The 13,694-nt window shown below is 49.3% G+C and overlaps 1 protein-coding gene and 1 long non-coding RNA gene across 6 annotated transcripts in view; one reads left to right on the top strand and one right to left on the bottom strand.

Annotated features, from left to right (window-relative positions):
* RASA3 (RAS p21 protein activator 3) overlaps positions 1–12,128 on the top strand; it is a 131,837-nt gene extending 119,709 nt beyond the window's left edge. Inside the window, exons 22-24 of the mRNA XM_082218609.1 lie at positions 80–183; positions 1,964–2,147; positions 9,608–12,128. Of these exons, the coding sequence (XP_082074735.1) occupies positions 80–183; positions 1,964–2,147; positions 9,608–9,683 (364 nt within the window). The 3' untranslated portion in view covers positions 9,684–12,128. The remainder of the gene's footprint in view (positions 1–79; positions 184–1,963; positions 2,148–9,607) is intronic.
* LOC309530200 overlaps positions 1–13,694 on the bottom strand; it is a 101,558-nt gene that overhangs the window by 32,695 nt on the left and 55,169 nt on the right. For all 5 annotated transcript variants that reach the window (XR_014218664.1, XR_014218665.1, XR_014218666.1 and 2 more), the window contains 2 exons: positions 13,580–13,694; positions 1,900–2,055 (listed from right to left, as the gene is read on the bottom strand). This is a non-coding gene — a long non-coding RNA (uncharacterized lncRNA). The remainder of the gene's footprint in view (positions 1–1,899; positions 2,056–13,579) is intronic.

A 13,694-nucleotide genomic window follows, 5' to 3' on the forward strand; every position in this document is an offset into this window, starting at 1 on the left:
TTAAACCATAATGGAAAAGTAGAAACCCTCAGTTTCTTAACATATGATTCTTAAAGTGTTATTCTAAACTATTCTGCAGGGGCCTCCCAGCAAATATCCAGTTAGACATAGATGGAGACAGAGAAACTGAACGCATCTATTCCCTTTTCAATTTGTATATGGTTAAACTGGAGAAAATGCAAGGTGGGTATACAAATGAATCATTCCTTTGTCTGTACATGTCATTTTAAATTAAAATTATATTTTAAAGAATGTTACTTATTTACATAATCTTACGACTGTTAAGCTATACACTGCAGGTAGTTTGTTCAGAATAGCAAATGATACCTTTTGGTGTCTGCTTTAATATTTCACACCAGTTTTCTGTGATTATTTTGTTCTATGCTTGGTTCTGCATTTTAATAACATAAAAAATAAAGAAAAGAAGCAGCTAATAGATTTTTGTAGTACGGACTTCTCTTATCTGCTAGTATGCCTGTATTTCTTCTTAATTCTTTTAGGTCTCAATAGACTTCTTTTTGCACATTAATCAATGAAATCTGAGTGTCAAACAGACGGAGTATTCAATGAATGTAAAAGGAGCGTAGAAGAATCACATGACCACTGCGTTTTTTGGCATTCTAGAAAGCTATTTTTGAACAGCAGTTCAGCCAAACTTCAGGTTCTGCTTCAGCACAGGGACAGAGGCAGGATATCTTAAGCTAAAATATAAATATAACTTTGTAGGATGTAAGCCAATAGTGCCAGATATATTTAAACTTCCTCCGACCCCATGTAATTGCAAACCTGTGACCTCTCTTTCCATCTCTGAGCTGGCCATCCATTTGCCCTTAGCTCCCTGCTTTGAATACAAAAAGTACTTCGCCAGTAAAGAACCACTGTTGCTTCAGGCACTTGTGTGCTCCTTAGGACCAAATTAATCATATGACGGGCCTTTGCATGATTCCCCCCCCCCCCTTTACTAAATAGCAGCCATGGAGGACCCTGGGTCAGGATTGGGACTATAGCGTCTGGGGTGTCTGTGTGTTAGCCATTTACCCCACCATAGTCCCAATCCAAATCGTTCCCCCACTACTGTGGCTGCCCTTTACCCTGACAGCAAAGCTCCCATTGTCACCAATGGGAGCTTAATTCTTGATGCAAACAGCAGGCATGGGAGGGAAGTGTTCAGAACAGGCCTGTGATAGGAGCAGGAGGACTCATTCCTTACTTTGACCCAACATAGATAAGTGTGAAGAGCAAGGCAAAAAGCGAAGGCATCCCAATGCAATAGATAGCAGGATGAAGCATTTCATTCCCCACGCACGCATGCAAAAGTCGACAGCACCCGAGATTGTTTTGAGAATAATTTGGGTTTACACACACACACATTATTTCAGCAGTATGTTTGCTGACTTTTTCCGAAATGTGTTCAACCCAAAGGTCGTTCTCCACCTGAATCCATCATAAATGAAAGATTGGCTGCAATTATTCCCTATTCCAGATAGTCACATTTGTAGTTGTAGCTATTAGTTTGCGCGGATTAGGCAAATTAATGGAAAATATGACTTTCAATGGGTGTGAAAACCATGATAGCTAAAAGGAACCTCAGCGTTCAGAAGAAGTGTCTCTTTAAACATGAGGTGCTGGGGACACATTGTGGGAGGCTACTGTCTTCATTCCCCATTTGCGAGCTCCCAGATTGCCCACTGTAGACATATCATATATAACTGCAGAGTTGGAAGGGCTCACAAGGGTCATCTACTCCAGTCCCCAGCAATGCAGGAATCTTTTGCACAACCCTGAAATTAAGAGTCTCATGCTCTGCTGACCGAGGTTCCAAGACCTGCTGGGCCCTTGGGCTGAACTCACAGAGCTCTTTTTAAGTTTGCTTTGGGGTGGGGTGGGGGAGTGTCTTACCACTTTTTGGTGATGCTGTTTAACCTTCATGAGAGCTGTATTTTTCTTCATTTTTTTTCAACAGAGGCTTGCGGCAGTAAATCTGTGTATGATGGACCAGAGCAGGAAGAGTATTCAACCTTTGTTATCGATGACCCTCAGGAGACCTACAAGACACTAAAGCAGATTGTAGATAATGTTAAAACCCTCGAGCAAGAACATGCCCAGTACAAGAGGGATAAATTCAAGAAGACAAAATATGGAAGCCAGTAAGTGTGGGTTGCTCTGGGTGGGTGTGATCTTTAATAATGCACAGAAAGCTTTTTTCAGAGGAGATGTAGCTTGGTGTGTTCTACATCCAGACCTGGCTAGTCATTCAGTTTGGGGGAAAGTTGCAGTTCAAATGGTACAGCACATATTTCGCCTGCAGAAGACCCCAGGTTCCTTCTCCAGGGAGGGCTGGAAAACCCTTGAAAACCTGAAGAGTTGCTAAACACTCCGTGTAGAGCTAGATGGAGCAGTGATTTGACTTTGTACAAGGCAGCTTTCTATGTTCCTGTGCCAAGCTAGGCAATTCAGCCCCACAACCCACCACTGCCCTTTCCTACTCAAAATATAAAAGTCCTCAACTTCCTGCCTGCAGGTATTTTCTATGCAGTAGAGCACCCTCCTGTAAAATTATTCACAGGCTCAGGGTATCCTGCAGTTCTCACCTTGTTCCTTGTCCTGCCAAAATGCCACCTGCAGTATTATCTGGTTGCTTCCCAAGCCCCCTACTCCTCGACCATCTAAAATGAACTGCAGCCTGTAATTTTGGAAACCAAAGATGTCTCTTGTTCGCTTTCATGAGTTCCCACGACGCTGTCACTCAGGCCAGATCTCTTTCCTAAAGCGTGTGTGTCAGGGTTACTTCCAGATCCTAGCTCACAGAGGATCACGCTAGCCAGCGATCGTTAAATAAAAGTCTTTATTGAGTTACAGTCTCCATTCTCGAGCTACTGCGTGCAACCCTACGTCTTATGCTTAGATCGGCGAAGCTCCGTCTGAGTCTCCGCCCCTTGCGCACCAACTTAATATCCTAGCCCTGCTCCACCTTTTCCGCCTGACAGTTCTCCTCTGGGTCCCTCTGCCCCCCTGGGTCTCTTCCTTCCGGGATTCTTCTGACGCTGACCCCCCGGACTCTCCTGTCTCCTTGCGCCGGGCTTTAGGACCTGGCTCCCTTTCCGGGCTGCCTACTGCGCCACCTTCCTGTGCATTTGAACTTGGCGCGCGCGCCCAACCTTCCACTTTCCATCTAACCGTTACTTCGCTCCCCGATGAAGGTGTGGCCACTCCTGACTCGTGCCCTCCCTCCTGTTGCGAGCTGCCAGCGCTTGATCCCTGGCGCTCTTCCTCTTCCCTACTCTCTGGCGGTGACGCTGGTCCCGATTTCCAACTGCTCCCCTCTGAGTCCCCTCTGGCCCTATCTTCCTGGGGTGTCCCCCTAGTCTCCCCCCTTGCCCTGGCCACTGGTGCTCCTTTCTGTGAATCTTCTGATTCACTGGAAAGACTCGGAGATCTCGGGTCGTCGTCATCACTCATCCTTTCTTCTGCCTCCTCCCCCTCGCTCTCTGTTTCCTCCCTTGCCCTCGCCTCTGCTCCTGAACCCCTGACATCCATCCCCCCCTCGAAGCCCCCTCTTCCCCCCTCCCCTCCTTCCGGTGCGGGAGCTGGGTGCTGCCGTGTCAAGGGGACGAATGTCGGGTACAGTTCGCTTCCCGTGGCGGGCCTCCATCTGAAGTCTTCCGGTTCTTCCTCCCTGCTCTCGTCGACGACTGTCACCTCTGCTTCCATCTCTGTGCCGCCGTGCTCGAAACCCTGGTCGTCCCCGAAAACGTCCATGTCCGTCTCTCCCTCGCTTCCTTCTGGAGGCGTTGCTCGTCCTGGACCCTCCAGCCACTTTCTGCGCCACTGCTCCTCTGGTCGATCATCCCACCAATACGAGGGTTCTGAAGCAGATCCCGAGGGTGACCCCTCCGGGGAACGGGCGTCTCGTGTCGGTTCCTCATCCGAGTCGAACCCTCGGAACGTGCTGGCTGAAAGCGTGGGCGTGAAAAGCCAGTCGTCGAAAAAGTCTGCTGGCATTGGCCTATGGGGGAAGAGGGCATGAAACTCTTCCTTGAGCAGAGGTTCATCTAAAGCGTAGCCCGGCACCCAGCTGTTGGCACTGGCCGGGGTGCCCTCCTTAGCGAGAAGGTATTCTACCCCCTCTTCCCCCCATCTGGAGTCCAAAATCTCCGTGACTTCGTTGAGGCGCACCTCCTGTGCCACTCCCCGTTGCCTGGTTCCCTCTCGGAGCGGACTCGGCGCCGTTCCGGGTTCCTGAAACCTGTGCGGTGCCTTGTAGGGAGTGAGCACCGATCTGTGGAACACCGGATGCATTCTGGAACCCTCCGGAAGCGCCAGCCTGAAAGCCACCGGGTTGACCTGCTCTTCGACTTGGTAGGGCCCCAGTTGCTTATGCCCTAGTTTCTTCTTGGCCAACGACCTGGCCGGCACTGCGTGGGCTGCTAACCAGACCCAGTCTCCCACATGGATCTCTTCGCCAACCCTTCTGTGTTTGTCCGCTTGAACCTTGTATGCGTGTTTGGCCAGCTCCAGGTGCCGCCGCAGCTGATCGTGGACCTCCTGCAACTCCGACGCGAACGCATCTGCTGTCTGCGGCTCCCCCTCCACCAGTCTTTCCAGTCCCGGGAAGGTTCTGGGGTGCCTCCCGTTGTTGGCGAAGAACGGCGTGACCCCCGTGGACACGTGCTTCGTGTTGTTGTAGGCGAACTCGGCGAGCGGCAGGTAATCCACCCACGTCGCAGGCTGTTGATTCGCATAGCATCTCAGGTACTGCTGCATGATGGCATTGACCCGCTCCGCTTGCCCGTTGGTCTGCGGGTGTCTCGCCGACGCCAGGTTGATCTTGACGTTTAGGAAGCCCATCAGCTTTTGCCAGAAATTCGAGATGAACTGCCGCCCGCGGTCGGACAGAATAGACCGTGGCAGACCGTGAACCTTGAACACGTGGTCTATGAACAGTTTGGCGGTTTGTTCCGCCGTGGTCACCTTCGCACACGGGATGAAATGTGCCATCTTGGAGAACAAGTCCACCACCACCAGCACTGCCGTCTTGCCCCTCGAGCTGGGCAGATCCGTGACGAAGTCCAGGGCGACTCTCTCCCATGGTTCGACCGGAGTTTGCAGCGGTTCCAACAGTCCGGCCGGCGGTCTGTGCACTGGTTTGGCCCTCTGGCAGGTGTCGCACCTCGCCACGTAGTCCGCGACCTCCCCTCTCATTCCGGGCCACCAGAAATCCCTGGCGACTAATTCCACCGTCTTCTCCTTGCCAAAGTGCCCGGCAGTGGGCGCGTCGTGCAGCTGATGCAGTACCTTGGCGCGAAGTTCGTCTCCCGGCACGTAGATGGCCCCTTTGCGGATGAGCAATCCATCTCTCAGCTGGAACCCGTCGGTCGCTGCCGTGCCCCTTTGCATCTCTGCCATCTTTGCTTGCGCGAAGGAGTCATTCTGCAACGCTCGTCGCACCGCCTCCAGGTCCACTGTCGCCGCAGCGCACGCCCACACTGTTGGTGCGAAGATGTGCATGGCGGCCGCTGGCGTGGCATCCTCCAGATACTGTGGCTTACGGGAGAGCGCGTCCGCCATGATGTTGGTGTCCCCCGGGACATACTCTATTCGGAAGTCGAAGTTCGCAAAGAACTCAGCCCAACGTATCTGCCTCTGGTTCAGGAACTGTGCCGTGCGCCAGTGCTCCAGATTCTTGTGGTCCGTGCAGACCTGCACCGTGTGCTTGGCTCCAATCAGGAAGTGCCTCCATGCTTTGAACGCTGCATGAATAGCCAGCAACTCCCTGTCCCAGATGGTGTAGTTCTGTTCGGACTTGCTGAGCTTCCTGGAGTAAAACGCTCCGGGCCTCCAAACCCCCTGCGGGTCCTTCTGCAGCAGGACTGCTCCGACGGCCCTGTCCGAGGCGTCTGTTTCAACTCTCATCGGCCTGCTGGGGTCGACATGAAGCAGCTGTTCTTCCGACGCGAAAAGACGCTTGAGTGCCTGAAAGGACTGCTCCGCCTGCGCTGTCCAGATGAACTTCTTTTTCTTGGAACTGAGCGTGTCCGTGATGGCCGCTGTCTGCATAGCGAAGCCTTTGATGAACTTGCGATAGAAGTTCGCGAAGCCGACAAACCGTTGGACCTCCTTCCGGTTGCGTGGGCTTTTCCAATCCAACACCGCTCGAACCTTGGCGCTGTCCATGGCGAGCCCCTTGTCAGACAACTTGTAGCCCAGGAAATCCACCTCCGTCACGTCGAATTGGCACTTCTCCAGCTTGGCGTAAAGCCTATGTTGCTGTAGCCTGCTCAGCACTTCCCTGACGTGTCTGTCATGCTCCTGCTGCGATTCCGAAAAGATCAGGATGTCATCCAAGAAACAGACGCACGTCTTGTAGAGGAGCCCCGCCAACACGTGATGCATGAAAGCTTGAAAAACGTGGGAGCCATTTTGCAATCCAAAAGGCATAACTCTATATTCGTAGGTGCCCAGGGGCGTGAACATGGCTGTCTTCCACTCATCCCCTTCCCGCATGCGAATGAGGTTGTACGCCCCTCGCAGGTCCAACTTGGTGAACACGCTGCCCTTGCGTACTTTTGCGAGGAGGTCGTCGATTCGGGGCATGGGGAAGTCCGATGGCTTGGTCACACTGTTCAAAATGCGGTAGTCCACTACGAGTCTTTTTTGGGGCGTGTCTCGCTTCTTCACAAAGAATACAGGACTGCCCCCCGCTGCCTGGGACTCTCGGATGAAACCGCGCTCCTAATTATGATCTATGAACTCTTTGAGTTCCTGCAGTTCGTCTTCAGACATGGAATACAGCTTCCCTTTGGGCAGCGCCGCCCCCGGCAGCAGGTCAATTTTGCAGTCATATGGTCTGTGGGGGGGTAGCCTGTCTGCCTCCTTCTCGCAGAAAACCTCCAAAAATTCTGCGTACTTGTGGGGAATCGCTTGCAGCGTGCCTAGCAGCAGCTGTGACTCCTCTTGCTCCCCTTCTTGCTGGGGCATGATGCAGTGTTCAGCACAAAAGGAAGAGCCGAAGGTCAGCTGCCTCTGGTACCAAGCCAGCGTCGGGCTGTGCTTGTCCAGCCAACTCATGCCCAATACAATAGGCGTGTCCGACAGTTGAGTGACGTTGAAGCTGATGATTTCCCTGTGATTTCCAAGCCGCAGCACCATAGGTGGCGTCTGCTTCACCACTTGCCCCCCTAGCAGCTCCCTGCCATCCACCGTGACAACCTGCAGGGGCAGCGTGGCAGGCAGCAACTGTATAGCGTGCCGGTCGACAAAGTCCTGCCCTATGAAGTCTGCATTGCTTCCCGAGTCGACGGTGATTGGCACGTCCATGGTGATTCCATTGGGTAGCTGGAGCGATGCGGTGAGCCTCACTACTGGCTTGGGCGGGAGGGGGTCCATGGGCGGTAAAATCTCTGGGGACTGCTTCACTGACACGTCTGGCTGGGCCCCAGTGCCTCTTCCTCCAGCCAGACATCGTCGTTTCCCTGCTGTGGTTCTCCGTGCTGCGTTGCTGCAGTCACCATTGCTGAGGCTGCAGTGTGCTTGTGGAGCCTCCGGGGACACTCTTTCGCCATATGCCCTGGATCCTCGCAGATATAACACTTCCTGTTCCCTCTAGGAGGCTTCGCTTTCACTGCTGCCGGTGCTAGGGCTCTGGCTGCTGACTGAGCCCTTGCACTCCCAACCTCCATCGGTTCCACCCCTCCCCCTGTTGGAGGCGTGGATTGCGCACGCGCTGCTTCTCTGGGAAGAAAGGAGGAGCCCCTGGCTGGTTCGCGCCCGCTGCGCCCTTCGTCCCTGCTCCACGGACGTTCTTCCAGCCGCACCCCCACCGCCAGCGCCCTCTGAACGATCTCCTGCGTGGTCCGGGGTCTCTCCCCCCTCGCAATCTCATCTTTAACCGAGTTGTGCAAGCCCTCCCAAAAAAGGTCTCTGACAGGAGCCGAATCTCTGTCCCATTCCAGGGCACTGACCAAAGCGAAAAAGCGGGCATGATACTGTCTTACGCTGGCCCTCCCTTGCCTTAGTCCATGCACCTCCTTTCGGGCAAGATCCACGTCAATGCTTGATAAAAAACACCCATCCATCGCTTTAATAAAGGCGTCCGCATTTTGGAGCGCAGGATCCTTATCCCTCCACAAATTGCACAGCCATGCTTTAGCGTCTCCATGCAAATGGGACATGACGAACCCCACTTTCTCTTGTTCATCTCTAAAGTCTTTGTGCAGCAGTTGCAGTGCACACATTACGTCTGCTCTAAAGTTGGGGTACTGTTGCAAATTCCCATCGAAGTGAGAGACCAGACCGCCTGTGCGTCTCCCCAACCCAATCCCCTCTGGTTTGGGTGTCTGTTGCCCTTGCTTCGTAAGCACGTCCAACCTGACCTGGAGATCCCTGTAGGCGGCAGCTGCTTCCTCCTCTCTCTTCCTGGACGCCAGCGCCTCGGCATTCAGTCGTGAAACTGCTTCTCTGAGTTCCGTTATTTGCTGTTCGGCCGTCATATTGTCTGCCGTTCGTGAGCTCTCTTGTAGGCACCCGCTTTCTCTCCTCTCCGCGAGGCCGTGGATGCCCACAATTTGAGTGAGACGGAGCTTACTGTCAGGGTTACTTCCAGATCCTAGCTCACAGAGGATCACGCTAGCCAGCGATCGTTAAATAAAAGTCTTTATTGAGTTACAGTCTCCATTCTCGAGCTGCTGCGTGCAACCCTACATCTTATGCTTAGATCGGCGAAGCTCCGTCTGAGTCTCCGCCCCTTGCGCACCAACTTAATATCCTAGCCCTGCTCCACCTTTTCCGCCTGACAGTTCTCCTCTGGGTCCCTCTGCCCCCCTGGGTCTCTTCCTTCCGGGATTCTTCTGACGCTGACCCCCCGGACTCTCCTGTCTCCTTGCGCCGGGCTTTAGGACCTGGCTCCCTTTCCGGGCTGCCTACTGCGCCACCTTCCTGTGCATTTGAACTTGGCGCGCGCACCCAACCTTCCACTTTCCGTCTAACCGTTACTTCGCTCCCCGATGAAGGTGTGGCCACTCCTGACTCGTGCCCTCCCTCCTGTTGCGAGCTGCCAGCGCTTGATCCCTGGCGCTCTTCCTCTTCCCTACTCTCTGGCGGTGACGCTGGTCCCGATTTCCAACTGCTCCCCTCTGAGTCCCCTCTGGCCCTATCTTCCTGGGGTGTCCCCCTAGTCTCCCCCCTTGCCCTGGCCACTGGTGCTCCTTTCTGTGAATCTTCTGATTCACTGGAAAGACTCGGAGATCTCGGGTCGTCGTCATCACTCATCCTTTCTTCTGCCTCCTCCCCCTCGCTCTCTGTTTCCTCCCTTGCCCTCGCCTCTGCTCCTGAACCCCTGACAGTGTGTGAGGAACTGGTCCTCCCGATGTTGCTGGACTACAACTCCCATCATCCCTGACCACTGGCCATTCTTGCTGTGGCCAATGGGAGCTGTTGTTCAGCAACATTTGGAAGGCCAAAGTATCATGACCCACAGGGTGAAAGGTAGAAACCCTTCTCCTTTTTTGGGGTTTGTTGTTTTGCTTCAGGTCTGCCTTCTTCAGACCTGCAGCTTCAGAAGCAAAACCTCCCTGTTTTCTCCTTTGTCACTTTTCTCCTCCTTCTCTAGGGAACACCCCATCGGTGACAAGAGCTTCCAGAGCTACATCAGGCAGCAGTCGGAAATCTCAGCGCATTCCATTTGAAGTCTGAAGGAATTTAAAAGGCGGTGCTGTTGACGGGTCGAAATGAGAGAAAGGAAAAGAATGAAATTAACAAAGAGAAGCCAACCAGTAGCGGGATGTACCTACCTAAACATCAAGCTCGCTGAGGCTTGCTAAGTGTTTTCTCTCTCTCTGTCTCTCTCCAAGAACTGTTACAATAGTTGCTATGCACTTTATTCATCTGATAACTAACAGATGAAGGAACTCTGCCTTCTAGGCAATTTTCATTGTATGTGTTGTGTGTGAGCTGTTTTTTCTTTTTAAAAAAAAATGTTGCTCTGGTTTCTTGGAATCTAGTGATCAGTTCAATGATCAAGGTGTGTGGATTTCATATTGACAACTTCCACAGTCCTGTACATGGTTGAGAGCATTCTTTTAGATTTCTTATTTTTTGGTTGCTGACTACTTTCTTTTCTATGCCACACAGCAATTAGCGAAGGCTTTGCAACACTTGCTTTTTTATGGCTATGTTTAAAACTTAAGCGGAGAATAGCTCTTTTTGGTTTTTAGTGCAGTCTCCCCACAAGCAGGTTGAAAAGCAGGGTATTTTGGTCTTCACATCAGCCGTGTAATATTTGGTTAAGAGCTGGCTTTTTAAGGTAAAATTCTAATATTTAAATGGTACTCTTTGATATTTTTGAGATACAAAATCGTTTCCACCAAGGCATTCTGTCGATTTCTATTTTTGCTATATAGTGGTGCCATTAAGAATAATGGAAATTAATTCAAAGTGTAAATAGTACAAGAATACATGGAAGACTGGTCCTAGAAAGTTTGGTTTGCATTTCTGAATTACTGCCTCTTCTTTTTTTCCATGTTCCTAAGGGCCATTTCCAATGCAGCAATTTTTCTATATCAAAAGTATTTCCATGTAGAAAAAAAGTGCTTGTACCGTGAGCAGTTTGTCATGTGCGATAAGAATGCGTGTCCTGTTTGAACTGCGCACATGCTAAAGAAAGCAGAGTTAAAATCAATAGTTGAAAATGGTCTTGCTGTGTAGCACGGTAGCCCTAAATTGTTTTTGAACCTCAGCAGGTTCTTCCTCAGGGAAATTTTGAAAGGAAAAAAAAAGCTAGGAACTGCTGTATTCTCTCATAATAACTTTACCAGAGAGATCTGATTGCTGCAAACTAAATACCAATGCATTTCAGATAGGGAAGTGGATGCGATGGAAGTAGCCACCTGCATTCTGATTTTCTCTACCACATGGTTTGCACAACCTACAAAGAAGTATTATCCACGTAGGAAAACATTCATTTTAAAGCAGGCTGAAGATGGACAGAGCTGTAACTTAAGAGTAGCTTGTTATAGTTAGGAAATAGTGCTGCCTTAACTCTGCAGGAGAAGAGTGTTGGGGGGAAGGGCATACAGAGTCCATAACAAAAAAGTTGTAAAGGCTTTTTTTTTCTGGACTGAATTATGTTTGAAACTGAAGTTCATGTTCTCCTAGCACTACTCGATTGTTTGGGACGAGAGTTGTACTTTTTACAAAAGTGTTTCAATAATAGAGATGTGTTTCATTTTTTGTTTTGTTTTAAATTGCATCGATACAAAGGTGTATCTTGTTAATATGCGTGTAGATGAAGTGGACTGAGTTATGAACCTCATAAAAAAACAAGTAAATGTTGTCAAAGAGGAGGAATGAAGATGACTTGTGTGCATGTGTGTGTGATGTATGTATGTATGTAGTGACTGGGATTCAGACAAAGTCATTCTTAGGTCTCATTGAAATCAGTGTGAAAAAATAATCTTGATTATCTGAAGTCCCATGGATTTCAGTGGACCTAAGTATAATGAACAGTGTTGATCCAACCCTGTGTGTCTGTGTGAGTGTGTATCTATCTATAGATATATGCACACACAGTATATTGCTGTTTAGCTATATGTCATAGCCTCCTTAAAAGTCTGGTTCAATGCATGCTGGGCTTTGATGAAAGTCTAAGTAATGTAACAGAAGTTATGGGGTGTGGGCGTATTTTTGGACCATAATTAATGAGCTTTCAGCTTGATGAGAAGATTCCATACTTCTGCATAATAGTAAGTCTGTAATGTTCGCCAGGCACTTGAAGCAGAAAAGAAATATAGAAAACAAATGTCGGCAATCCAGCCCCACAATGCTCAAATCCCATGAAAATAAGGAATGAGAACTTTTACACAACCTCTGTTTTTTAGTGGTTACAGATTTTATTCTTCTTAGCATTTGAGTATATTAGAAGCCTATGAGAACTGATATCTTATCGGTTGCCAACAGGAAGGCTGGACAAAGAACTGTACTATATGTGCCGTGAACTGCCATTTGAATGCCAGTCTTGTTTTTTTGTTTTTTAAAAAAGTGTATTTGTAACTTAATAGTCTTTTAATTAAATACTAATGACCTGCAATGTGTGTTCTATTTGCCAATTAAAAGAAGTGTTTTATTTCTGAAAAGTGTATGTGTGCATATGTTATACGCTAAATAGTGACAGGCCTTTTTTGGAAAGGAAAGGCTGATGCTTATTGCATTTTTCTAAGGTACAGCAGCAAAAAAAGTTATTTGTGGTTGGAAAGGCTGCAAGCTTTAATCTATTTTATGTAGGAGTTAAGCACCATTGAATTCAGTGGGACTTCCTTGCAAGCAATTAGGGTTGGACTTGCACTGTTTTGGGTAACAGCGAGAGCCAGTTTGAATTGGCATACTGAGATTAGAAGGCACATTTTTACTTTATTTTTTACTTGAGGCTACTTTGGTTCTGGGACGTTGTTTCTGTGGTATTGGATACAAAAATGAAAATATTAAAGATGGTGTTTTCTTCTTACCACGAGTAGTATCTTTTATTACCTAATAATCTCTCCCACTCCCTTCAGTATCTAAACAAAAGCATCTATATTAAATTTTGACAATATAAAAATAGATTTAAAGAAATAATGCTGTCGTTTTCTCAGCCACGGACAGGTGGCACTGCGAACTACAGTGTGTTTGACAAACTGGGCTCTCAGAGTTGCTGGGCCATTGCAGCCGTGTTGGAGAGTGAGGAGGAAACCAGAGATGGAGGTGTGAATGGGTGGCCCCAGGCCAGGGAGCAGCTAGCCAGTGTGGTGTAGTGGTTGAGAGCAGTGGACTTGTAATCTGGTGAACCGGGTTCGCGTCTCCGCTCCTCCACATGCAGCTGCTGGGTGACCTTGGGCCAGCCACACTTCTTTGAAGTCTCTCAGCCCCACTCACCTCACAGAGTGTTTGTTGTGGGGGAGGAAGGGAAAGGAGAATGTTAGCCGCTTTGAGACTCCTTAAAGGGAGTGAAAGGCGGGATATCAAATCCAAACTCTTCTTCTTCTTCTAGCCTGGTCAGTAGCTATTGCTTGGGCAAATCTAGCAGTCTAAAAGGTGTTGGTGTCAGATGCATCCTCTTGGATCCTGCCTCTCTGCCTGTCCTCCCATGGAAAACCTGCATCCTTTTTCGCTTCCCACCCTTTCAGTTCAAAGATTCTTTCCCTTAACATTGCCCAGTTTCAGGACTATCCTCTTTTCACACCAGCTTTTGCATCCTTAAAGATCGTGCAATGATTTTATAAAGCTGTGGGAGTAGGACCATGTAAGTTACTTTGTAAAAAAATAAAATAAAAATAAGTCATCAGTGATGATAGCTGGAATAGCCAAAGATGGCGCCAGGTGGGGAGAGTGTGGTCTTCCAGATGTTGCTAAACTGAAGCTTTCATTCCTGCCGATCATTGACAGTACTTGCTGAAGCAGGTGGGAGTTGGGATCCAACAACATATGGAGAACTATGGTATCACCATGGCACACAATTCATTCCAATTAGAGCCATAGCTGACACATACAGTTAAAAGAGCTTTCCCCAGCGCTTGGTGGCCAAAGGAACAATCTTGGTATGGGTACTTACCAAACAAACTTAGAAGAATGTGTAAGCTGATCTTTCAATCCGCGAAGCAGCCTTGGTGGATGAGGCAATGGTTTCAGTCTACCATTTGTGATGTCATAGAAGCTTCACGACAACC

Source organism: Podarcis vaucheri, assembly GCF_965113315.1.
Source record: "Podarcis vaucheri genome assembly, chromosome: 4".
Classification (NCBI taxonomy): Eukaryota; Metazoa; Chordata; class Lepidosauria; order Squamata; family Lacertidae; genus Podarcis; species Podarcis vaucheri.